Source organism: Parasteatoda tepidariorum, chromosome 11 (assembly GCF_982258835.1).
Source record: "Parasteatoda tepidariorum strain Cologne lab strain chromosome 11, Ptep-v5.0, whole genome shotgun sequence".
NCBI classification, from domain to species: Eukaryota; Metazoa; Arthropoda; class Arachnida; order Araneae; family Theridiidae; genus Parasteatoda; species Parasteatoda tepidariorum.
The window spans coordinates 92,462,063-92,488,838 of NC_141765.1; the positions used below are offsets into that span (position 1 = coordinate 92,462,063).

At 27.8% G+C, this 26,776-nt stretch overlaps 1 protein-coding gene across 8 annotated transcripts in view; it reads right to left on the bottom strand.

Moving 5' to 3' along the window:
* LOC107438020 (uncharacterized) overlaps nucleotides 1-26,776 on the bottom strand; it is a 55,884-nt gene that overhangs the window by 27,093 nt on the left and 2,015 nt on the right. Inside the window, exons 1-3 of one of the 8 annotated variants that reach the window (XM_087154813.1) lie at nucleotides 15,628-16,368; nucleotides 6,397-8,289; nucleotides 6,159-6,251 (exon numbers count right to left, since the gene is read on the bottom strand). In XM_087154813.1, coding sequence (XP_087010939.1) covers nucleotides 6,159-6,251; nucleotides 6,397-8,174 — 1,871 coding nt within the window. In that variant the 5' untranslated portion in view covers nucleotides 8,175-8,289; nucleotides 15,628-16,368. Of the gene's footprint in view, nucleotides 1-6,158; nucleotides 6,252-6,396; nucleotides 8,290-8,682; nucleotides 8,775-15,140; nucleotides 15,323-15,627; nucleotides 16,372-26,776 lie in introns of those variants that run through there. The other 7 variants (XM_087154812.1, XM_087154811.1, XM_087154810.1 and 4 more) reach the window with 7 other exon arrangements.

A 26,776-nucleotide genomic window follows, 5' to 3' on the forward strand; every position in this document is an offset into this window, starting at 1 on the left:
CTTTTTTAAGCGAATCATGAAGTTTTTGCACACTATTATAAGATTCGTTTATCCAAAGATAATTCTATGCAAAAAATAACTTTAAATAAATATTATTTTTTATTTTATTTACTAATTGTCGAAAACTTTTTGCATTGCAAAATATAGAAATTTTTTTCCATAATTTTTAAGAAAGTAATTTTAAAGGCAAAATGAGAAATTTGAATGAAATCGGACTAATAGTTTCTAGGTAGTCAAATTCTAAAAAAAAGCTATTTATAGAAAATTCGATTTCTGAAGAACACTTCGATTGATTTCATTCAAATTTTAAATTTTGATTTGCTTTAAAAGTTATACAATACGAAATTTGCAAAAAGGAATTTTAACATTAAGTGATTCAAACTTTCAACCGCTCTCCTTCATAAACTGTTGATACCATATTTTGCAGATGGCAGGTGCTTCTCCTGTTTTAAGGGTCTAGGAACTGAATCCCTCATAAAGTTAGACATTCAAACAAATAAGATTGATTAGCATTATGTACATTAAAATCCGATCAATAGATAAAATATTTTCAGGGTTTTCCCTTTTTTGCGCCCTGTTTATACGTAAGTGCATACATCGTTATTACATAGCGCATATATGCGTACATATATTGAACATATATAAATTGTGTATATACGTACAAACGTACGGGCGTACAAATATACCCACACTTACATAGATACATATATATGTTACGGGCAATGTAATTATTTACGTCAGTACTCATAATGCTTAGTTATTATGAATAATGACCATTAAAATTGGGCAAATTGATAAATTTGAATTACTTTACGATAATTTCTCACATTGCCCGGTCATTATAAATACCGCTATTATTTCTTTGGGTACTTTGATTAATTGACAGCAATGGGACAACCACGTGTGTGTGGTGTGATTCTGGCTGGCCAATGTTCACCGGTGAATGTTGACAATCAAATTAGTCGCTTTGGTGAATGTCCGAAATATTTATTACATCCAATTTGATACTAATTTATTCGTGGATATAATTACATTTATTCGATATTTTAATACTTACTGACGATAGATTAGAACAAACATCAGTGTTTGGAGTATCGGGCAAATATATACCGGGCAATGGCACTTGACTTTAAAAAAATATCCGTGTAGGGTATACCGGGCAGTGGCACTTGACCTTAAAAAAACATCAGTGTAGGGTATACCGGGCAGTGGCACTTGACCTTAAAAAAACATCAGTGTAGGGTATACCGGGCAGTGGCACTGAACCTTAAAAAAACATCAGTGTAGGGTATACCGGGCAGTGGCACTGAACCTTAAAAAAACATCAGTGTAGGGTATACCGGGCAAATGTATACCGAGCAGTGGCACTTGACCTTAAAAAAACATCAGTGTAGGATATACCGGGCAATGGCACTTAACCAGACCTAGTGTGACTAGACCTTTGGTAAATGTCCGAAATATATACTAGGTTTAGTGCCACTTTTGCTATAACTTAAATGTTTAAAAAAAATTAAACAAAGCGTTTGAATCAATTTTGAACTGATACCGAAATTATTGCTTTAAAATTAAAAAAAAATAATAAAAACTGCGCCAGATAAGAGTAATTGAAGTAGTTGCTTTATACAGCGCATGTGCGGGAAAAAATTTTAAAAAAATTATGCAGGTGCATCTAAAAGTGGATGAATATCCCAAGACACCCTGTGGCTGTGTGTGACACAAATTGCCCACTTGACTTTTAGCATTATACATAATGACCGGGCAATGTAATAATTGCAACATAATTTATCATTTTGTCATATCCTTTTGGGCACTTTTTAAATTGCCCAGGCATTATAAACAATGCCCAATTATTTACATTGCCCGTGACATATACATTATATATTCATATAAAATATGCGTGTATCTGCATATATGTGAATTAACGTACATAAGATTATGCATACTTATATATACTACTTAAAGTATATATACGTATGTACAATACGCAAAAAATAAATGGACCATTCTAAATAAGTTTTCATCTAATGATCGTATCTTCACATTCAAGGACTCAATCTTAAAGGTTCGAGAGGATGACATATATGCTAATTACTTAGTGCCCACGATATTTAAAGTTACGAAATCAGACACAATAGTATACTTTCTCTGAACAAACATACCTTTTTATGGTGTTTCTTGGGTTTTTGACTCTCAAATTATAGGGGTGGCCGTAATCTGGAAAAAAATAGTCCCAATAGTTATAGTCAGAAGAGCGGTTCAAGGTTTGTACCCCTTAATGTTAATATTTTTTACGTATGAGACCACATCTTGAGAGCATCTTAAATTAATTGAAAATTTTTTTGCACTCAATTAAAAAATTCGTTTGTCCAAAGCAATTCCATGCAAAATATAAATTTTAGTCAAAATAATTGTTTTTAATTATTTTATTCAATGATAGTCTAAAAAATTTTGAATTTAAGTTAAACAATTTTAAATGGCAAAGCGCAAAATTTGAACGAAATCAATCGAATAGCTCTTAATAATGTGACTTTTTCAAAATTAAATTTTTCAGGAACTATTCGATCCATTCTACTCAAATGTTGTATTTTGTCATTTAAAATTTCCTTCTTTAAAATGTCATAAAAAATTGTGTACTGTAATAATCAAAAATTTTGGCTATTATAAAATAAAATTTTAAAAAAGTAAATATTTACTAAAAGTTATATTTTGCAAATAATTATCTTTGGATAAACGAAATTTATGTTTGTATGCAAAATTATTTTAATTCGTTTTAAAAGTTCTCAAGAAATGGTGAAATACTCAAAAAGTCAAATTAACATTAAGGAGTCTAAGCTTTGGACTCAGACCTCACTATTGGGACGATTTATTTCGGATTGCGAATACCCGTTGGACGGCTCGTTATTAGGACCATATTTCCCAGAGTGCGGCTACGCCCTATATTTTGTGGGTCAGAAATGTGCATCCGTCGAGAAAAGGTATGTTTTTCAGAGAAAGTACGTTTTATTTTTGTCTAATTTAATAACTTAAAATACGGTTTGCATTAATTAATTAACATATTTGAGATCCTTTGAACCCTTAAGATTGAGTTCAAGAACGTAAATATTGGATCATCTCGCAGTAGAGTGAACTTTAAGACACTGTTCCCAGTAGAACACCGAAGTCAAGGATCACGGTCAGTGTGTGGATGGGTGATCACTTTGATCCACCTACAAAGGAACCAAAGGTGTGCGGTATCTATCCTAATTAAACTTTTCAACCATTAAGATCTCGATTTCACTCGCAGGTCGTCAAGCAGGAGATCCATCCCCTCTGCAGAGGATCAAAATTGTGTTGACATGTCTTCATATCCTCCTCAGGAATGTTTCCCAACTCTACACCAATAGCCCATTGTTCATCGTTAGTGCGACATAGACCAACAAAAACAACCGATCATTAGATCAAAAAATTTTCAGAGTGGTCTGCTTTTTGTTTTCATCAAATAATATTTTCATTCTACGTTCATATGACATACAATGTACTCACGTGTGCATGTATTATATGCATGTACTATTTAATAACAATGTTATTCATACAACGATATTTATATGCATGTATTTTTACTTATACGTGTGTATGCACCTGTATACATATAATGTATGCATGTGTTCCTGTAGGTACAATATACGTTTGTGTCCATGTACGTACATACAATTCATGTGTATATGCATAAAATTTCATTCAATATACGCAAGTACGCTCACAAAAATTTTCTCTTATTTTTCAGAGAAAGGAGAATATCTGCCGAGGAATATAAGATAAAGTTGAATGACAAGGAATTTAATTAATATGCAATACAGTAAATAAGCGAAGAGATATTTTATAAAAGTATTTAATGAAAAATAATAACAGCGAAATATATGCGTTTGCGAAGCGTTCTATTTACATCTCTGAATGTTGCCACCTTTTTTTATGAAAGTTAAACTATTCTCTGAAATAATAAAATTAGACTTATGCGAACCTTACATTCGGCCCCGCTCAATGCTAAATGTAGATATTTACATTGAAGCATAAACATTAAGGTTCTAGGAGAGATTTTGTCTAATAAGTCTTTCAGGCGGGCGTCGATTGCGTCGCAGATCGTAGCGGCTCGATGTGATGTTCGGGTAATTTTCAGAATCCTGGATGTAATTCGGAAACTGATTCTTCCTCTTCTTCCGAGCTCTCTTCTTCCTGGGTGACTGTCGTGTCTCGCATGTGATATGGACGAAGATGTTGTACGTGAACAACTTTCAAAAGATTCTTTCTTTGATCCATAGACTTAAGTGCAGCGAATCTGTTTTGGCGACGTATGTTTGGCGAGAAGAAATCAGTATATAATGGAATCCAATTTTCAAATTTTTTTCGGTTAAATATGTTATTTTTTGTCAAAATAGGTTTACCTGGGCGAGTTTCAGCCAATGATGAATACTTTTTTGCTTCGTTGGCAGTCAAAATTTCATGGAAAGAATTTAAAATGTAGCGATAGAAGAAGTTCGATGTTCAAAGAAAAAGTTGTAAAAAGGTTCTTTTTTAAAAAGACGGCTGCGCCATATAAGATAAAGTTGAATGACAAGGAATTTAATTAATATGCAATACAGTAAATAAGCGAAGAGATATTTTATAAAAGTATTTAATGAAAAATAATAACAGCGAAATATATGCGTTTGCGAAGCGTTCTATTTACATCTCTGAATGTTGCCACCTTTTTTTATGAAAGTTAAACTATTCTCTGAAATAATAAAATTAGACTTATGCGAACCTTACAGGAAGTAATTTATTTTAATGAGGATTGTTTCGCTAATTCCTTCATGTTAAATATGTTGTATATTCACTGGTGGTTATTATACCTATAATATCATTTGTTTATGTATTGACGAAATAGTTGATTATGGTTTATCAGTTTTGTATTATTCACTAATGGTTATTATACAGATAATATTTTTATATAACAAAATACCTAATATAATTATGGCATATCTGACTTGTACTAATACACTTGTCATATACTAATTGTTATGATAATCATAATATTTATTTGTTGTTTTGTGTTAAAAAAATATGTTTGGAGCTTCTACTTTCATTAAACGATTTCTTTTAAAAAAATATTTTGTTATCATTACGTTTCCTACATTTATCATATCATACATATTAAGTAAGAGATAAATAATCAGTTGCATTTTATTTATTTTGACAGAAGAAGATATTTCATGTTAATTTTCTTTGATATACAAAAAAATGAACATTTTTGCACTCATCAAAACTTCTCACACCGCTTAAATTTCCGAATAAGAAAGACGAAAATATGCAGATCCTCTTTAAGTATTACATATGTTCTATTTATTTTATGTTTTCATTAATCAAATCGTCAAATAAAAAAAATTTCATATTAATCGATATTTTAACTTGTAAATCTCTAAGTTCTAAAAGCAAAGTAAGTCAGGCTGATAAAAAATGACTGTTTTCCCCAAAATAATCAAGCAAAATAGATGGAAATGAGAATTTTTCTCGGATTGAGAAGCTATAAGAAGTAAAATATAAAACGAATAATGAAACGCGCCGTCACACAATCGTGGAAGAGATGACATCACGTTCAGAATGACGTTTTAGCTGACGTACACTAGCAATAGTATTAAATTGCATTGTCAATGAAACTCTCATGACAAGGTAGATTTTAGATGACCATACGAAACGCTGCAAACGGAAACCTTATAATTATGTAGATTTAGGATGATTTTCATCTTAGAACTAGGTTATTCAAGGTTTTTTTTTCACTTGAAAACCCTAAAACAACCTCGTTTTAAGGTTGTTAGGCAGAAGGTTTTTTTCCAAGGTTTTGGATTAGGGTAATGTGCGTAGAATAGAGCAGATTGTCGCAGACCTCGTTTTAAGGTTAGAAGGTTTACACGTAAACCGTGTAAAAAACCCTTTTTAGGTTTACATGAAAAGGTTTTTGTTGGGAGAAAAAAACCTTATATTGCTATCTGGGATTGGCTTAGTTATCAGCAAATTTGCCAAAACTTTTTTTTCAACAATTTGTATAATATTTTAGAATTATTTGAATAGTGACTTCCTATTTTTATCTAAGAACTATTTAAAAGTTTCTAAAAAAAATTATATACATAAGACTTGATAAAACATACTTTTTTGAATTCTTACCCTGGACTAATTTTTTAAAAATAGTGCTGGTCATGATTTTCCTGCTCTCAAAATTATTCCAATTGACTCTACTATATCTAAAAAAAGGTATGGAAAATTTGAGCTATTAACAGGAAGAGTCTTAAGACACAAATCTTAAATGAAAGTCAAGGAAAATATTAACAATAAATAAAGGTTTTCTATGTGTGACATTATCATTACGAAAAAAATTTTGAAATTTACCTTTTATTACCACTATATTTTCTGGCCTCTTTTTGTCCTGTCTTCTTTTCAAATGGAGTGACATGCGGTTGATGTTTTTCAACATTTTGCGGAAAATATTCATTATCATTTGAATCTTGTTTTTCACTATCTTGATCACTGTAACTTGATATTAATTCATTAACAGAATTCGGTTTTTGGGGAAAGGATTTATTGCTCTTATAAACTTGAGAATATGTCTCAGATGGAGAAGATGATTTTATAGTAATTTCAATCAAACTTTTTGGTGATTGAAATGAACTAGCAGATTCGGAACTTTGTTGTTTAGTCCCATTTTCAAGATTTTGTTTCTCTGTTTGTCCTTTTATTAACTGCAAATTAATGACTGTATCTGAAAAGGAATTATTTGTTTGAAGTAAGTTTACATCTGCAAACTCAGAAACAGTACATGGATGAGAATCACAGGTTGTTGGCAATACAAGTATTGCTTCTGAGTCAATATTACATGAAGAGACAACCTGCATATCAGACACTTTATTAGTTTTTGAAATTAAGATCCTAGAAATAAATTCATTTTCTGAAACAAAGTCATTTTCGAGCATATTTTTGTAAATGTTTTCATCTGTAGCTGTTTCTTTATTTACAGGTTCATTAAGTAAATCAGCTTCAGTCCCTGTTAAAGATAATAAATCAGACATACCCTTGTTAAGAGTTTCATCATTATTCAGATTTGGTGCTCCTATGGTTTTATCAGCTAGGCATTTACTATTGCAGATTTTTAGATTTAACAAATTACAACAATCTTTTTTTAAAACATCTTTATTTCCTTCATTCAAAGAAATTTTTTTTAAGGGGACAGATATTGATTCAAATTTAGAATCACTTTTAGATAATTTTGGCATAACTGCGATATTGGCAAATATCTCTTTTGAGCAATCAGTTGATTCCTCAACTACATTATCAAGTTTTTGATCAGGTCTTTTGTACAAAATTGATGCACTGTCCCTATTCTCCATATTTTCAAAATCTCTGAGTATTTCAGCTAATAATTCTTTAGAACTAGTTTTAATTCTACTTTCTGAATCTTTATAAGTCTCTTCAGAAAGAGTTTCAAGTTCGTTTTCTTTTTTAGATAAATCAGTTTTCGGTAATGAGATGTTAGCAAGAGAAGTGTTTTCCAAGTTATCCTTTGATTCTGTTGTAGGACTTACCTTTTCCATGTCTGGCATCAATGTACCCATATTACTTTTCAGAGCTGATATATCGCCACAGTTTCCTATGTTTTCAAAATCTCTGAGTATTTCAGCCAATAATTCTTTATTAGAATTTGTTTTTTCTATATTTCCAGCGTTAAAAGCTTTGTTAGTAATAAGTTCTGAATGGTAACCTGTTTTTGAAATATTGACCTTTACACTGGATAACTTTTTATTCTCAAAACTAATCATAGAATTATTTATCACATTCTTTACTGGTTTAACAACACGAGTTTTATTAAATAATTCTGTTTGTGGAACAGGTGTGACATTAGATAGTTCTAAATGGGTCAAATTTCTATTCAAGTTTTTGTTAAAATCAATCACATCATCTGTTGTAGTAGAGAGTATGGTAAATGTTTCCCATGAAGATTGACTTTCAGAGATACTTGAAGCATATTTTTCCAGATTTTCAAAATCATCGCATACTTCTTCTAGTAATTCTCGGGTACTTTGTTTTAATTTTTTCCCATGAAAACGATCTTTGGCAGCCACTTTAAGATGTCCTAAAGAATTTGGTGAGCTATCTTTTCCTTCAACTTCCATTTTTATTAGAAAAACAAGGACTTAAATTTATATGGATATAATTTATCCTGTTTCACAATTAACAATGGGCAAGACAGCAATAATATTTCTTTTTAAGACCTTCATAATGACACTTCTGAAAATAACAAATATTTTATACAAGTTAATAAATATTAAATTAGAAATAAATGTTTCATATGTAATTAAACAGATTCAACGGCATTAGATTATATTGAAACCATTGTTGGGGAAAAAACATACGAGATACAAGTTTAAAAAAATTTTATACAAGTTAATAAATATTAAATTAGAAATAGATGTTTAATATGTAATTAAGCAGATTCAACAGTATAAGATTGCATTGAAACCATTGTAGGAGAAGAATGAGAAAACAGAAATCCTTTATTTCACTCGTAATCCAGATACAGTGAAACTTCACGTTACGAACACTCCTAGAAAATGGATGCCTCTCATTATGGAAATTTTCTTTAATTTCTTATGAATTTTCTATGAATAAACCATTATGTACCCTCTAGGCAAAGCGGACACTCCTGTCACCAGATACAGAGTTATTTATACTCCGAAACATTTTCTATCTCTTCAAATCAGGCACCACTTTTTCTAAATGTGAAAAACAAAAACATTTCAACTTCAAATTCTAAAAAAAAAAAATTTGCATCTTCTTACTATTTTTAAATATGTAAATTTTTTGCCTTATCCATAATTAAAAATATTGTAAAGGTATTTGGCCACTAGATAATCATTCGTTCTCCTGTCATCTTCCTTTGTCCTCCCACAAAGATGTGAGAAAATGAGATTGTTTATGTGAAATATTATCAGGGGTCTGTCTAGGTTTTTTTGAGAGGTACCTATTTTGTGAAAATTTAGGCATAATTTGTGAAAATTAAAAATTATATTAAAAAATCAACACAAAAAAATATTGGAATAATATGGATTTATTGTTTCTTACGGGATAAAAAAATAAAATTTTAAGAAAAAGTATTTTGTGAAACTACCACTAAATGGTGGTAAATTTGGCCTAGACAGACCCCTGATTATGGACAGCAACATCTTTTGATCTTTTCGACAGATTTAATGTGCATCAGTCACTTTATTACACGGGAAGTCTTCGGCTGGCGGGGTTCGAACTCTCGGACATGGGCCCAGTGCCCTACCGACCAGGCTATCCCGGCCTATTTCTCTTTTAGTTTACTTTTTTTGAAGAAAATTTATGCACTGAGATTGTCTTTTAGCTTGCTTTTAATTATTTTTTAAAAGCTTCAACTTTTTATGTTATTTTGATAATGAGTGAGAATTACTTTGTGAAATATATAATAAAAGGGTAATTTAAAAATTGAGGATCAAATTCCGTTTCACATAATATTACATATTGTGACGAATTTTAACAGTGTCAAGTGATAGCTTTTTCAAAACTCAAAGTGCCCTTTTTTATTCCTAGGGAGAACTCTGCTGTAGGGGAGAGTGGCTCACCTTGGGATACTTTTATTTTTGGTCTTAAATTTTAAATTATCTTTTAGTTCTTTTATATTCAGATAAATGTCAGCAGCATCTAACCTGGGAACATATTTTGATTCTATTGATTAAGCAGATAAGAATTTATTAAGATTTTTATTTTTGAAGCATGTTTACTTACTTTCATGTAAAAGTTTAATTAGTTGTAGAGAGAAATTTTAATGAAATTATTTTAATAAAGGATAATATAATGAAGTATAAAGCTTTCCCTTTAGAAGTTATCAAATTTAATTGTTCAAAAGAAAGCAGTGCCATGTTTTAACTTGTAAACCAGAACCAACTAGTCTCTCTCGAGCCACCAGCTTTAGAAAGGACTATGTATGTTTTAAGATAATTTTGAATTGATTCTCCAGCGTAAGAATTTTCAGGTAGTGAAATTTTTAATCTTGAAGAGTCAGGACTCACAACTGGTCCTGTACCACCAAAGGTTATTACTGGAAAAGGAGTAAAGCAGGTATGGCAAATAACATCAGGAGAGCGTGGTAAACTTATAACAATTATTTCTGTTATAAATGCCATTAGTAATTCAGTAAACACCACTTTTCATTTTCTCAACAAAGTTTTTTTAAACATATGCTAAAAGGGGCACCCCCTTGTACCATTGGGGCTGCAAATCCCAGTGGTTGGTCAACACCTGAATAAGTGAGACCATTTCAAAAGGCAGCACCTCAAAAGGAAAGTAGGGGCAAAAACGGGGAAAATCTGAGATTTATACAGACACACTTGAAAAAAAAGGTTCTTGAAGGTGCTATTAAGAATAAAAAGGAGTCTCAGGGAAAACAAAAACAATATATGAATAGAAAAGGCATAAAAGTGATTAAACAGCTTCAATTCAGCAGTAATAGCGAAGGTGAGAATTTAATGCTCTCAGAATTAGTGGGAAGATTAGTGAGAATCATCAGGAAGAAAACCAGTAATTAGTGATTTATGCAACGATAACAGTGATGATGATGCTTGCAGCTTAGATGAAATAAACAGTGAAAGTGACAACAAAATACTTAATGCTAAGAAAAAAGTTCATCTACAAAAAGGTAGTGAAACAAGATTACATGTTGGAGATTTAGCTCATATTAAATTTGCTGGGAAAAGATCTGTTGTTGCTTTTGTAGGTTGCGTTGAAAGAGTTGATGGAGACGAGTAGGAGTTATCAGTTATGAGAAGAATCACTCTTCAACGTTTATTTATCCCGAAAAAGAAGACTAATCATATATAAATTAAGATGACATTTTGATAAAACTTAAGCAGAGCAAAGCTTTGAACGTTCTTTAAGTTTGGTACTTGATTTTGGAGCAAAGCTTTGAACGTTATTTAGGTTTGGTATTTGATTCTGAACAATTGGATTTGCATACAAGAACTTGATGCTAACAAAATAAAGCTTTACTAACAAAATTATAAAATTTAAATTTATTTAGTTATACTATTTTTAGAAAATTTCTACTTAACTTTTCGCATCTGTTTAACTGTCCCAAGGTGCTCCACTAGGAGGTACACCTTGGGACAAATAACAAGGTACATAAGTACTTTTTTTTTTTAAATTTTTCTATGACAGATACAAAATCAAAACCTAGTTAAAAATGTTTTCAAATGTCATAAGAATAGCAGGTAAAATTTTGACAATGATTAATCAAAATAAAAAATTTAAAAAAAAGAAAGTAATAAAGTTTCCCAAGGTGAGCCACTTATTAAAGGAATGTAACAAATATTTGGACACTATTTGGAATTCAGCCTGTTTGCCCAACATCCGGTAAGTATTTTAAAGAAAAGTATTTTTCGAAGTTTTTTCTTTTAAATTTGAACAGATTAAATAAAGAATAATCTAAAATAAAAAATTTTTTACTATGCATTATCAGAAACAGTTTTTATAAACTTGTTAAGTTCTGAAATTCATATGCTAGAAAATTTATGTTCTGGAAGACAAATGAAAAAGCAAAATTTGAAGAATTGAAACTGAAATATTTTATACTAAACCACGTGTTTTGTACTACTGATTTTTTTAAAAGTTATATTCAGGCAAGTCAATTTGGTTGCTTTTTCAACACTTTTTTAATTTTAGGAATTGAGAAAGTTTTTTTTCTTCTCATTTTTGCCATTTTTCTGATTTTATATTAAAATGCAGCGTTTTAATGGAGCATTTCTGATATCACTATTCATTTATTGTCACTTTTTCCCTGTACAGTAAGACAGAGATAACTGGTAAAGAAAGCTGTGATTTTAAAATCAAAGTTATATTTTAAGAAATAACAATTTTTTTTTTCTGTTTCTCTCTTCTTTTTTATTAACTATCCTTTTTATCAGAATTTTTAGTGACACAGAATTTTTAAACATCGTTTCCAATGAACGTTATTCTTTCATCATCACTTTTTTCCAAAAATATGGCAATGTGAAAAAGTTAAATTGAGATTTTTAGCATTAAATTTTTGTTTAAAATTTCAGAATGTTTTTCTTTTGTTTCAATCTAGCTTTAACTTTTTTTAAAAAAAACTTTTGTTTTTAATGACATTTTTACTATGACACAGCAATTAAAAGGGTTTGTTTCTGTTAGATTTTATTCTTAATCTTTCTTGAAAATACAGTAATTTGAAAACAGAGATGTTCAGCTTTAAAATTTTCTTTGGAGAATTGAGATCTATTTTTATTTTTCGCTATTGTATTGTTATTGTTTTGCTAATCTTGGGTTTTTAACAGGGTTGGGTTTTTGACGTCAAAAAGTGGTTTTTGACATGACAAGGGTATAATACTGGTTTAAACCGTCAAAAATGTCAAAAACTGAAGTTTGCCAAGAAAATATATAAACTTCAAAAACTACCAACAGTTGCCATGCATTATATTGAAATTTAATTATACTATAGGTAATCAGCAGGTTTTAAAATATTTTTTAACTAAAATTAAGGTAAAATAACAGATTTAAAATCTCAGAAATTTATATTCAAATGCATGTGCAGAAAAATTTTGCACAAAAATTGCTTAAATATTTATATTTAAAAAAAAATTTTTTTTTTTTCTTTTTGATACTTAATAAAATTAAAAATTTATTACTATGCATTTTTGACATATAACTAATATTTATAAGGAACTTGCAAGTTATGTTGTATAAATACAAACTTGATACAAGATACAAGTGTATAAAAAAAAAATTTTAATGTTATACCGAATATCTCTATTATCCAGTATGTTAATTTGAATTTAAAAGTAGTTATATTTATGAATAATGATAAATATAATTCATATTGTTTATTATATTTATTTATAATTATTACACTTATCAAACAAACAATTTTTATCAAAACAATTTTTACATCAAAATAATTTTTATCTCTTAATTTTTTTTTCTCCACTTGTATTAAGAATACAAATAATGCATATCTTGAAAGCAAGAAGTAATTATTCAATAGCTGAATATTTAGATATTCAACAAAACTATATCGTATTCAGCAAAATGAAATTCACAAATATTTGGATAAACTAAATTTTCAGCATAGTAAATGAATAGGCTGAATATACTGCAAATCGAAACTAACTACTCTGTGTATTTAACAGAAAGCACTTAAATTTGTATTGTCTTATGTTAAAAAGATTATTAAGAAGATTTAAAAGAATATTGAAAAGATTTTTCTTTAAAAGAAGATGTCTAATGTACAAAACTGCTAATGTTTATCTTTAAAAATGTCTAATTTTTAGTATAATCTATACTATACACTAAATTTGGTTATAAATAAATTTCTTAATAATATCACTGCAGATTTTCAATAACACATGAAAATGAATACATATTAGGTACAAAAGATGTGAGTTTTCAAAAGTACAAGATTTTGGTTACTATTCAAAATATAAGTGTTTCTTCAAAATTTTAAATTTATTTTTCTAGAACACATTTAGAAACATTATCCTATAAAAAATATATAAATTTTATGTATTAATTAAATTTCACATATGAATATAGGTTTTTGACATTTTCGACAGTGAGGTTTTTGACGTGACGGTTTAAACCATGGTTTAAACTGTCAAAAACTGTCACATGTCAAAAACCTGCCAACCCTGGTTTTTAAAGACATTTTTATGATAATATGACATTTTAAAGAGCGTTTCTGATAGACTACATTTCTTTTAACATTTACTGGATATTTTTTTTTCAGAAAATATTATTTTTAGCAACAAGTTCATTTTTTTCTATTTCTTTAATGGAGGTTCAAAACTGAAGTTTTTTTTATAGCTGTTAATCAGTTTTTCATTCATCTTAAACATTTTTAATGAATATCTATTCTGATTTTATTACCCTTTCATCCCATACCAATAATATAGCTAAGTTATGATTAATTTTGAAGAATGACTAAACTTATTTATATTTAAAAAATAATATTTACTAATGATTTTTTTTAAAGAAACGTTGCTATTCGGCTGACGATGTTAGATATTATGCTAAGTGCTGCATTCAAAAAGTAAACTAACAAAGATAACCAGCTTTCAACTACTATCAACAAAATATGAATATAAGTCTGCATATTTCTTACCGTAGTCATTCATTTTTTATTTAACAATATTTTAACACAAAATGAAAATATCATCCTTCTTTAGTGCTATTCAAGGCTAATTACAAATGTCACTTTAAATTTTGATTATTATTTCAAATTAAAAGCTTAAAACTCATAGCAGAGTTCCTTTATAATTTCATCTTATAATGAAAACATCGTTAAAAATTAACTACCTTACAATCTTTGAACAGCAAAATAGGTCATATTTACTTTTGAATAAACTAAGTTAAACTATGTACAGTTGACATATGCAATAAAAAAATAAAATTTTAAAAAATTTTAGATTTTTACCAAATTATTTTTTTTAACTATAATTGGAAGGATCAAAGTTATAAACATTTAACAATTTTTCACAATAACCAAAAATATATGAAAGCATAGATGAAATTTGAACATAGATGAAATTGAACATAGATGAAATTTGAATGGTAATTGAAACAAAATGATTAGATTTAAATTATAACTATTAGAACCAAATATATATATATATAAATCTGTATGAATACAGTTAAGAAATTATAAGACAGACAATTTAAAAAATTGTTGGGGTCGTCTGATCCTATAATTTTTAACTTCATGGAAGAATCTGCATGCAGTTCAAAGGTAAAGATGAGTGGGCAGTAATCATAGGGGTAAGAAAGTGAGCGAATCGAACAGGTGCGGAAACTCTTGCATAATAAATAATGAAACTATATAAAAAATAAAAAAAAGATTACATGGGGGGATAACATTTATGTAAGGTAGTAAATAGGATTAAATTAAGAATGAATAATTTTGGATAAATAAAATGGTAACTGTTTTCTATGCTCATGTGTATTAAAAAACATATAATTATTTTTGGTTTATGACGGATCATGTTTTTATACTTAATCACTGATATCCCCGATAACATGTAGATATACTCATAATGAAATAAATAATAAACCTTGACATGCATCATTATAACTATCGGTATACACAATACTAGTTTTCTCATCACGATGTTACTGGCAGAATAATTTTAATATTAAAATTATACTATACAAGTTGTTAGACAAATAAGCATATCGTAAAACGAAGAAAGGGATGATTATCATAACTACGGCAAGGCCAAGTGCCGCCAATTTTTTGGCGATCTATTTGGATAGGTCGCCAAGGGGTAGGAGGAAAAAGAGAAACCCGATCATGACATCACGACGGAAAGGGGGAAGATGGGGGAAAGAAAAGGCGCTCTCTAAGAGGAGAGGACCAAAAAAGAACGGTGTTACCGTCGTGATATCAGGAACGGGGAGGAAATTGAAATAACAGGTACAGAAGATAGAAAAAAAATCGCATGCAAAATGTAAACATAGTTCAAGAGTGAAAAATCTGGGTTTTAAAGAAACAAGGATAACGAAGTAGAAAATCAAAGATAGACATAAATAAACACTTACTTATGGAAACTCTATTCAAGTAGGCTAATCCATTTTAAAATTGTTAAGTTTTAACTGTTAATTCGAAATGGAAAGTTTGGCAAACGTAATAATTTTTATATTTATTGCATATTAAATACTATGCTTTTAAGGTAACGTTTTCAATGAAACAAAACTATTTTTTTCTTTAAATAATTAATTGAATTAAACTTTCTCGGAGAAATTTCTAATTAAACTTCAATTTATGGTTATCGATTTCTAAACAAAATAATTATTATATTAAAACTGAATACATAATACTTTTTCTTCCAGTATTTAAACATTATAATACTCTATACAATTTAGAGCTTATTTAAACAAATTAAGCAAAGTAAATGGTGTTTTTTTTTAAACATAAATTTTAAGCAAAATCATACTAACTTTAAATTTATATTTACTTTTTAAAAAAAAACAATAATTAGTAAAAAATAAAGATGCATTACGTCTAAATTATACACTATAAAATTTTTAAAATACAGGGAAAAAAACTTACTTCATTTACGAATAAACATCGAGTCGAAAGAGAAGGGGGAAAATAAACAGTAACTTTTTAATAATCTTAAATTAACAAATCTTAATTAACAAATCTTAAATTAACAAAAAAAAGGAGTTTGAAATTAAGAAATAAAATTATATTTATTACAAATTAGACAATTTTAATAAATTATTAATTCAAATAAAAACTCTTACAAAAAAAAAACAGTTTGCAAAACTTTCCACTCAGCCATATTGAAAGACAGAAGTGCGCGCTTTTCTATCGAACCAATCAAAACGTTAGTTTTGGCGTGTTAGGCGGGAAACTTGCCAAAGCATCACATGATCTTTTTCTTAGAAGGCATTCCCCCCACAGCTGCTCTGGGGAAAAAATTCATCAAGGTCAAAGTTCATCTTCCAGAAAGGACCGTGAAATTATCACGCCGCCTTCAATGGGACTTTGAGGAAAGGAAATTTATTACCATTGCAATACTGAAGTTATGCTTTCATGACTGAAAAAATATTCCTTATAAACTAAATTTTTTATGACTTAAATTATTTCGTAATAGTAACTTCCATTAATAATTAGGGTGAATAAAATTCAAAATAAATTACATTTTTTTAGAATAAGAGCATTCAATCAAGTAAAAAAGTATGTATTACGACAGCGATTCCCAAATTTTTTTCGATTATGAAACCCTGTATGATCCAACTTTTTTCGACGGAACTCCGATTTTGTAAATGTAATAATTTTACGCATGTAACAATTTAAAACGCCTTATGTAAACATTTAATGCATTGATATCCACGAACTAATTTTCAGAGGCACTAAATAGTTTAAAAATTATTGAACTCCTAATAATTAACATTTCAACATATTTTTTTCTCAAATAATTTCTCGGTATTAACTTCTGTTTCGAATTCTATAAATAACACTTATAGTCTTCAATTAATTATTAAAAAGAAGTTTTATCTAGTGTCAACAGAAAAGGGTTAATGGGTTCAATCATTTAATCTTTTTTTCATGGTTTTTCAGAAATCTAGATTTTGATATTTTATTAATACTTCAGCCAGCCTCGGGGGGGGGGGGGGTGCCAGGAAGGAACTGCCATGTAATAAATCAATTATATGCATTTGCCTTCAATAAAATTGACCCAACCTAATATTTATTTCTGAGTTCAAAAATTGATCTCAGAAATAAATATTGGGTAGGGTCAATAAGGTTCATATAATAAACTAGTTTTAAAGTCCTGCTTTCACGAATTCGCCTCTCCCCTTCTATGACTTCTCATTTATTAATTCCATATAGCTGATTACGACCTTAAAGGTTTTTAACAAAAAGGATGGAAATAGTGCACTTAATCGTCGTTGAAGATTTATATATTTGCTTACCAATCTGCAGTGAACGTTAACACATCTTAATTACATATTAACTGAAACTGAAAAATAAAATTAAAAAAATTTCTTTTTTATTATTCACTTTCGAATAAGGTTCCTTAGTTTAAGAAATTTTAAATTGTTACTTTTATACATGTAATATAAAAGAAATATGATAAAAAGTCATTAAGAGTGGTGAAATACGATTCCTCTAAATTTTTCTCATCAATCCCACAATTTCAATTGAAAAATTCTGATGTCGGTGAAAATCTTCTTGTTTTTCGCATTTGATAAGTTATTTATTTTCTGGTTGTCTTTCTTTGAAGATTGAAGTCTTTCGAATTTTCTATTTTGAAGAATTCAAATAATAAAATCAATAATACAGAAAGTTACATTAAGATTGAGAAGAAGGACACATCCAAAAAATATTATTAAAAAAAATTAATTTCTGACATAATAAACTTTTTTCGGGAAATTTTATTATTCGTGCTTACATAAAACTGAAGCATAACGGAATAAAATTATCTATTGGTAGCGATGCAATGTGTTCAATTTCTCTCCGGTTGAGTTCCCTTACCGTCAGGCTAACAATGGACGGTTTTTCTCTTCTCCCACGAATACGCGTTAGTTTTAACTACAAAATTCTTCACGAAATCGAATTTGGTCGACTTGATAAGGTTGCTGGGCTTGACTTAGGAATCCTCTTATCTTCTAGGTGTAGTTGAAAATGACAAGGTTTAACATTAACAGCTGCAAATGCTTTAGGTAGCTCCCATCGTCCATCATAAGTTACGTCTGTAGTTTATACATATATACACCTAGATTTTTTTTTTTTTCTGTTTAGTTTTGAATAACTGGACCCAGCCAAGTTTTAGGACCCGCTACGTATTATTAGCATTTAATTATTATCATATTATTAGCCTAATTATTAGCATTTATTTATGATGTGCTTAAACTTCAGGTGTAGCCAATAATTCCAAAACTCATAGCTTTTCCAAAATGAAAAATACTGAAGCTGAATAGATTTTCCCGAATCGACAAATTGTTTGGTTATTTGCGGAACAGATCAAAATACCGTGTTTTTTATTATTATCAAATCAGTAAATAATTCTTTTCTTAGCAAGTCGACTCCAGAAGTTGATTTTCTTAGATAAAAATATTTAAATAGTCAGGGCTGATTGTGCTCCGGAAAAAAATCCGGATTTTTCGCTAACAGAGTGATCTTCGATCTCCGGAAGTTTCCGGAGATCGAAGGTCTAGACCAGTGATTCTCAACCACTGTGCCGCGGCACTTTTGTGTGCCGCCAAATTTTTAAAATGATACAATAAAAATTAAAATGCTTTTTTTATTACGAGTAAAGTTTAAATTAAAGAAAAGTGTATATTATGTATAATATCATATATATATATATATATATATATATATATATATATATATATATATATATATATATATATATACATAATATTATATATATATACTTTTACAATTTTTCCGGGCTTTAACAGCTTGAAAATCTTTGTCATCGATTGTCTTGTCTCTGACAATCTCAAAATAAGTTAAAATAAGAAGGAAGCATTTAAATTTAAATTGTCTATGGCAATTTCAAAAAATGTTGAAATAAGTAGAAAATTTAATGACCATTAAAATTATTAATTAACAAAAGAAAGAAAACTAAATATGATTTTCAAACGGAAATAAAAGCTAATCATTAAAGTAAGCTATGCAATTAATAGTTATAAAAGTGAATTAGCAAAGGATAACTAACAAAAAAACATGCTAACAATTAATTAGCAAAAAAACTAGTTAACAAGAAATCACACAAAAATAGCAATGTAGAAAAACTAACAGTTAATAACTATAGAAAACAAGTTAACAATTAATAACTAGCAAAAAAATAAATAACTGTTACCAACTAATACAAAATTAGTCGAAAGAAATAATTATCTCTTAATAAACGTGCTTTTGTTGTACATATTATTTTATTTCACATTCAAAATTATTATCACTAACTATTTAACACAGTGTATTATAGGTAAGTAAACAACTTTTAAACTAATTTTTTTTTATTGTGTGCCGGCAAATTTCGAAATCGTTAAAATTGTGCCGCCACAAAAGAAAGGTTGAGAATCACTGGTCTAGACGTTTCAAAAAATCATTGATCACAGAAGTTTCCGGAAATCAAATTTTCAAAGGTGGTTAAAAACACAGTTTTTTTCATTTGTTTGTAAGGGAGAGCCAGAGAGATACTTTATAAGCTTATATTCATGATAAATATTCATTTTTTATCAGTAATTAGTTGTTACAATCATAAACTCCAGAAAAACATATTTGTAAATTTTAATTACTTCTCATGGTCATCATAGGTATGTGTAAATGGTATAGGTATGTGTAAAATTTTAAATATAACTCTTAAATATAAATAAAAATTTTAAATATAAAAGTAAACTCAGAAATGTTGAGAAAAAGGAGAAAAAAACCTTGTTTACATTTGTTTCAATTTACGCTTTTTCTTTTTTTGTTTTCTTTTTTAAACTCACGACATTTTTTGGAATTTTGACTTGGGCTCACAATTACCCCCGAATAGCATTCATTACATCCTGCTTCACTTGTAATCTTTATTTTGTCACACTTTATTAACGTCATTTTTTGATCAACGTATCTACACGCTCTGTAAGATAGCCTATTTCGAAACTTCTGTGCTTATGATATTAAACTATACATTTATGATTTAAATTAATCTTAGCAAGTGTTATTTTTATAACCATAAGTTTAATGACTACAATGAAGATTTTTAACATAATTTACCCAATTGTAAAAATATAATATTCTGTATATTGTATATACCAGTTATGTAAGTCGACCCGCTATATTTTTGATTGCGCACTTGTAGTTTTTGGTATGTCAGGTGTATAAGTTGACTGCTGAAAAAACCAAATAAGAAAATTTTTAAAACGAAAAAATATGAAGAAAAAAAATTTTTTAAGTCTATAAAGACTATTAAGTCTAGAAAAAAAAAAACTATTAAGTCTAGTATCTGCAAAATTTTCTTTAGTTAAAAATATTCCACATTGTACTCACTCGCATTTATGTTACATAAAATGAATTGTAATTACTGTAAAATCTAATAAAAAATGTGGAATTTCGAATTCTTTGGATGAGGGTGGAGAAAATTTTGTGTGGAACTCAGTAGTTTAAATTTGAAGCTTTATGGTATTTTTTAAAAAGTTTTTCATTGTGTTATATTTTTTTAAATAACTTCTCTTATTTAAATTTTTCTATCTGAAAGTAATTTAAAGTACGGTTTTTGAAGAAAAAAAAACTTTATAAGTAAAATTTATTGCAAGCATATTAAGAATAGTGTTGTAAAGGGCAAATTGATACAGAGTTATTCATATCTATCTCATTGAGTGAAATGCATCGATATTTCATGATCAACGAATGTCCGACTTTATTACTGGTGCATAAGTGCCTGATTTACGTCAAATTTTGAAGGTATGAAAAGCCTTATTTCTTTTATTATTATTTCTTCTATTATTTATATTTTTTCAACCTTATTTTTATTATTATTATTTCCACCATACAACTAAGAATTTTCTATTAAATGATTATTATTAAATTTTATATTAAATGAAACTCTTAAAAAAATAAATAAAAAAAACTGGAAATAATGAATGAGTGATAGCTAAAATTTTTCAAGACTACTGAAAAATGCTTAAATTTATCTTTCACTCGTAAATTCGATTCTTGAGTTATTTTTTCCACCAATATATATTTCCTTTAAATTAAATATTTTTAACTGCTTAAAATATCTAGTTTTATCTCACATTTGCGACCACTTTGAAAAATTTTCCAGATCGTGGGAACCCTGCAGCAAGTAAGATAAAATTTCATGCGTTTTTTTCAACTTTTTAATTTTTTAACTTTAAGCAACTTTAAAATAGTTATTGACTAACATAAAGGAAGTGAGAGATAAGTGTGCGAAAGATTTTAATAATAAAAAAAATTGGGAAAAAATGCTAATTACAGTTAACCGTCTTAATAGAGTATACTACAAATAAATTTCTTAGTATAAAAAAGTCAATTTTTTTATCAATTATATTTTTTAGATATTTTAACTCTTCTTTCTTCTCAATATAAAGTTTATTCTATTAATAATTTATGCTTTCTCCAAAAATAAATTTAAAAAACCCATGTAGGAATTTTTAATACATTTTATTACAATTAATCGTTTTATATATTTAGTTTATCTTTAAAACAGTTTTTCATATTTTTCGAACCATAGTTGGTAGTTGAAATTTTCGACTCCAAATTTTTCAGAAAGCCAATCACCGACCTATAATATATTGAAATTTTCATTTAATCTTAGATTCAAGACATGCATTTGTAAAAAATATTAATGCACAGTCACGCATAACAAATAAATGTCTTAACCCAAGCTGATTCTGTAATAAATATTGAAGGAAACTAACCATGATACATTAAATTTAATTTTTACCTTTAGAACTTAGCTTAATAAATTTGACTTAGGAATTTTATGAGCTGAAGGATACCTTATTTGTTAAATATTTAATTAAATAATTTATAAATATGTATTATTTGCTATAAAAATTGGTGAAATGTTAACATGGATTGACATGAAATCATAATTATAAATACATTTTTAATTATAAAAGTGTATTAGGATGTAATTATTTAAAAAGTAAGTAATTTTACAAAAAAAAAATATTTTTAATTATGCGTCAATGATATGAACCTATCAATCTAAAAGATATTCGTTTAACTTTGTTATTTGTAATGTATTTATGCTTTTAGAAATAATTACAGCTCCATAGACAATATTAATTTTAAAATAATCAAAATCAGGAATTAAAGTTTGTAAAAATACGAAATAGTTTTGAAAGATCGCCTTGAAAGTGAAAATAGAATGAATTACAAAGAATAATAAAAGTAACAGAAACATTTAAGTTCCCTCACCCCCTTTTTTTTTTATCTCAAAGGTGATTTATATTTTCGCAATTAATATTATTTATTTTCATTTAATCATAACGTTTTGCTGTTTCCAAGAAATCAATAGCTAGATTGTCCCTCAGTCTCAATAGCTTTATGTGTGCTTTTTTAATATTTTAGTAAAAAAAAAATAGGCTCAAAAACGTTTAAAGATTATAAATTAATTTTGTAATAAGTAATAATTTAAACGATTGTAGTAAGATTAATAAAAGTAATATTTCTATCCTCATGATTATAAACATTCCTCAAAATCATTTTCATAATCGGAGTTGAGCTAATTTTTTTACAATTCCGATTTATAGACATGATTATTTTGAATGCAGAATTTATTGAAAAGTTAGGAAAGTCAGATTACAAATTCTCTCTACGACCTAGCTCTTATTTGATTTTTGTATTTATAAACTTTAAGAAAAGCTTTTTTTTTAAATTTTTGCAACTAATTTTGCTCTATTTGAAGATTTAATTGTTTACACCAATTAAATATTTTTCCTTAAACAAATTTCAATAAACTACACTGCGGTCTGTAAGATATTAATAAATGCAACTAAATAAATGAACAAAAAAAAATTATTATTTTGAAGATTTTAAATTTGAAATTTTTCTTCTTCTAATTGTCATGTTTCCAAAGAATCACCCATATAACTGTCTAATATTAACATTTCAAGTTACTTATGCTTACATATAAATCAAATGCCTTTAGTCTGAATCTATTGTCTGCAACTGGATCGCAATATTATTAGGCATGCTTAATTTTTAGTGGGATGATAAGTGGTTATGAAGAAAGTTTCAAATAAAAAATTTATGATGGAATTTTTAAATAAAAATGAAAGCTTAATGCAAGCATTACTTTTTATAAGCATTTATGGAGAAAAAGAAATTTGCTAAAGCTATCTAAATTATAGGAAATTTTGCCATTTATAATGGACATTTTAAAGGAATTATTAAATATATTGTGAGAAATGGTGTATTATATTTATATAGTATTTGACTATTTCAAAACCAAATCTTATCAATGAACACACAAAGAATACCTCCCATCCATTAATCATATGGTACTTGCGAACCTAATCCCTGCACCATGACGAAAGTGCTACAGCGGATGTTAGCAATAAAGCCCTGACCTTGGAATTTATGGTTGTTGGTTGATAATAGATAACTAAAAGTTCAATGTAGATTGTTAAAAATTAAATTTATAATTGTTATATAAGATTACAAATGAGATGAGCTAAATTATAATCATTAAGATATATAACCTGAGTTTCATGTCAAAATTACTGATTTAAATAAATTGCAAGTTGCATTTTATTTAATAATAAAAAATACTATTTTCGACTATTCGAAATATTTGTAAACATAGCATAATTTCTCTTATTGTTTATTATACTTTGCTTAGTTCAAGCCTCTCTTTACAAACTATTTAAAGTAAACCCCCCTCCCTCTCTCTCTTTCTATTTTTAAATTGAAAATAATACAGAGATGAATGTGCTCCGGAAAAAATCCGGGTTTCCAGATGTTTCGCTATTTGCGATCAGGAAATCCACAGTCCAGAAGTTTACAGAAATCATCGATCACATTTATGTATAAAAATTCTTGTATATTTTATTTAAAAATATTAGAACTAGAATTTATTCTTGGCATCTCTTTCATTTGTAAATATTTTTTCTGGTAGAATAATAAATGTGATTAGAGATAAAAGTAAACTAAATACATAATTATTAATTTAAATTATGCTGCATATAATTTATGTTGACTTTCACGTTGTGAAAATATCAATGATTTAAATTTATAAAGATATTAATTTTTTGAAATGCGTCATTAATGATTTTACTCAGGAAATTTTCAGGATTTTTTAATTGGGCTCACAATTACCCCTGATAATAAGAATAGGGGTGGAAAATAAGACACTACTCGTAAGTGGAATAAAACAAAAATTTTTATTTGTCATGCTGCTCGAGAATATTTCAAATAAGAAGTTAAGAAATTCTGTAGAATATTAGCTATTAGTTGTGGTGCAGCTACATTTTCTTACAACTCTGAAATCAAGAAATTGATCCTCTTTTGTATTCTTAGCTGTTGCAATCGAAAATCTTCTGTTATAAATAATGTTGCTTGCTAGTTGAAGGCATCACATATGATTGTGATTTTTGGAACTTACAATAACGCTGTATGGCTAGATTAAAACAAGAGAAAAACAAGCTTAATTTCCCGATACATAGATATTAAATAATTTTTTTATATATATTAAATTGGATTTTTACTTACTGTATTGTAGATTTAATAAGATAGCTTATCCATATATTTTTAATGTTTATTAACACATCATTGTTAATTTTAATTGACAGTTTATAACAGCAAAGATATATTTCATTAATAAAAACTAGTAGGACAAAATATTACACGTACTAAGATGCAGTTTCCGTGTTTTGAGAGGCACATGTAAGATATGCAATTTAATCACTGCAGGTGCAAATAATTTAATACACGATTTAAAACGCAAAATCATACTCTTTTTTCTTACTAAACATTCCTTCAGATTTTTGACTTTATAGCTTGAGACGAATAACAAAACATTTCTAACAGTGTTATTGATAAAGATGTTGAGCCATAAATACTAAATAAAAAGACTCATTCTTGTATTGATATCTTTGTTAATGAATATATTCGGACTTCTCTTTTTGAATTAAAATTTGCCTGGTTTTTGGGAAAGTACTGCACAATTTTCTCAGATTTTTTTGTCCACTCTTTTTGGAAAGCTTATTACGTGTAATATAATAAATTATAACTACAGTGGATACGCAATGCATACGAATCGTCAGACGTAATTTTCATCCTAGAGCCTTTGATACATCAGATACTGTTCAAGCAATTTTCAGTTCGCTTCTATGTAATAAAATAATAATAAATTTGAACTCATTGAACTTCATAGCTTCGAATTTGGAAAAATCATTTTAACACATTATTTTACCCAATATAAGATTTCTAAAAATGCAGAAAAGGAAAAGTTACGTTAAAAATACATCAGGGAATAGAAATCTTAAATACATATTTAATATCATAATAAACAAATATCTGTCTAAGAAATGGGTAAATAAAAAATGTTTTATAAAAATAAATAAACTTACCTTTCTCTCTCCTTTGTCATTGTCTAAAAATGAGAAAAAACTGTTTCTCCCCCTCTCTATTATAAAATAGCGGCTGACTTTGAAGATTTTATTTATTTATTTATTTTAACGAAAAAAACATCTTAAAATTTCCTTTAAAGAAATGTAAGGTCAAGAGGAATTTAAAAAAAGTTACACAAGTGAATGAAATGTTTCTTATGAAACTCGTCTCTTAAAGAAAAGATTAATATGTCATTAAATATTATTGTTTGAAGTTTTTGATTATTGGAATATGTCTCACAAAAGTGGGATGCTAATTTATTTTATTTTGTTAAAAAATCTTTAATGTTACGAGATGTTTAAAATATGACTTTTAACATTATTGAAAAGAAAGCTCATTCGTTTTTACGGGACGTGGTGTAACGCATGATACTTGTCGCCTCTAACACATGATCTATGAAATTGAAAAAAAAAATTAGAGATAGTAATAATTTCTGTTATATATGTCAGGAACAATGATAATTACCATATTAGCGACTTGGTTACATTTAAAACGAAACATGGAACTCAATGCGTTTTTTTATTTTTATTTATTTATTCATTTGAAATATTACGACAGTTTCAGAATTGAAAATATTCATTAAATGATTCGGGGATTTTTTTGCAAATTTTTATAAGATCATGTGTTAGAATTTTCATAAGATCATGTGTTTTGTGCTTTTATAAGATCATGTAACACAAATATTAAAACACAAAATTCTCTTTGCAATATTTAGTAATAATTTTAATTAAATCTTTCGATTTTAGTTCTAATCTTAAACTCTAAGCTGGAATTTAATTTTAAAATTTTATGACTGGGAAGAGCATTGACCTGATGTCGTATTCTGATGCATTGATTGTATTGACTTGTTTGGGGTTCTCTCAGAAATGTTTTTTATTTTCAATTTCTTAGTAAAAAAAAATAAAAAATAAATAATTAAATAGATAAATGAAATATTTTTTTTACTGATTTGATTTAAATTTTAACAAAATCTTTTTATCGCGTTTAAAGTTATAGTTTTTTTTAAAATTAAACTCCAAATTTATAATTGAAATACGTGCAATGGAAACTAGTATTACTAGTACTAGTATTATACTTTTGCGAACAACTTTTTTTCAAGTTTAAGTG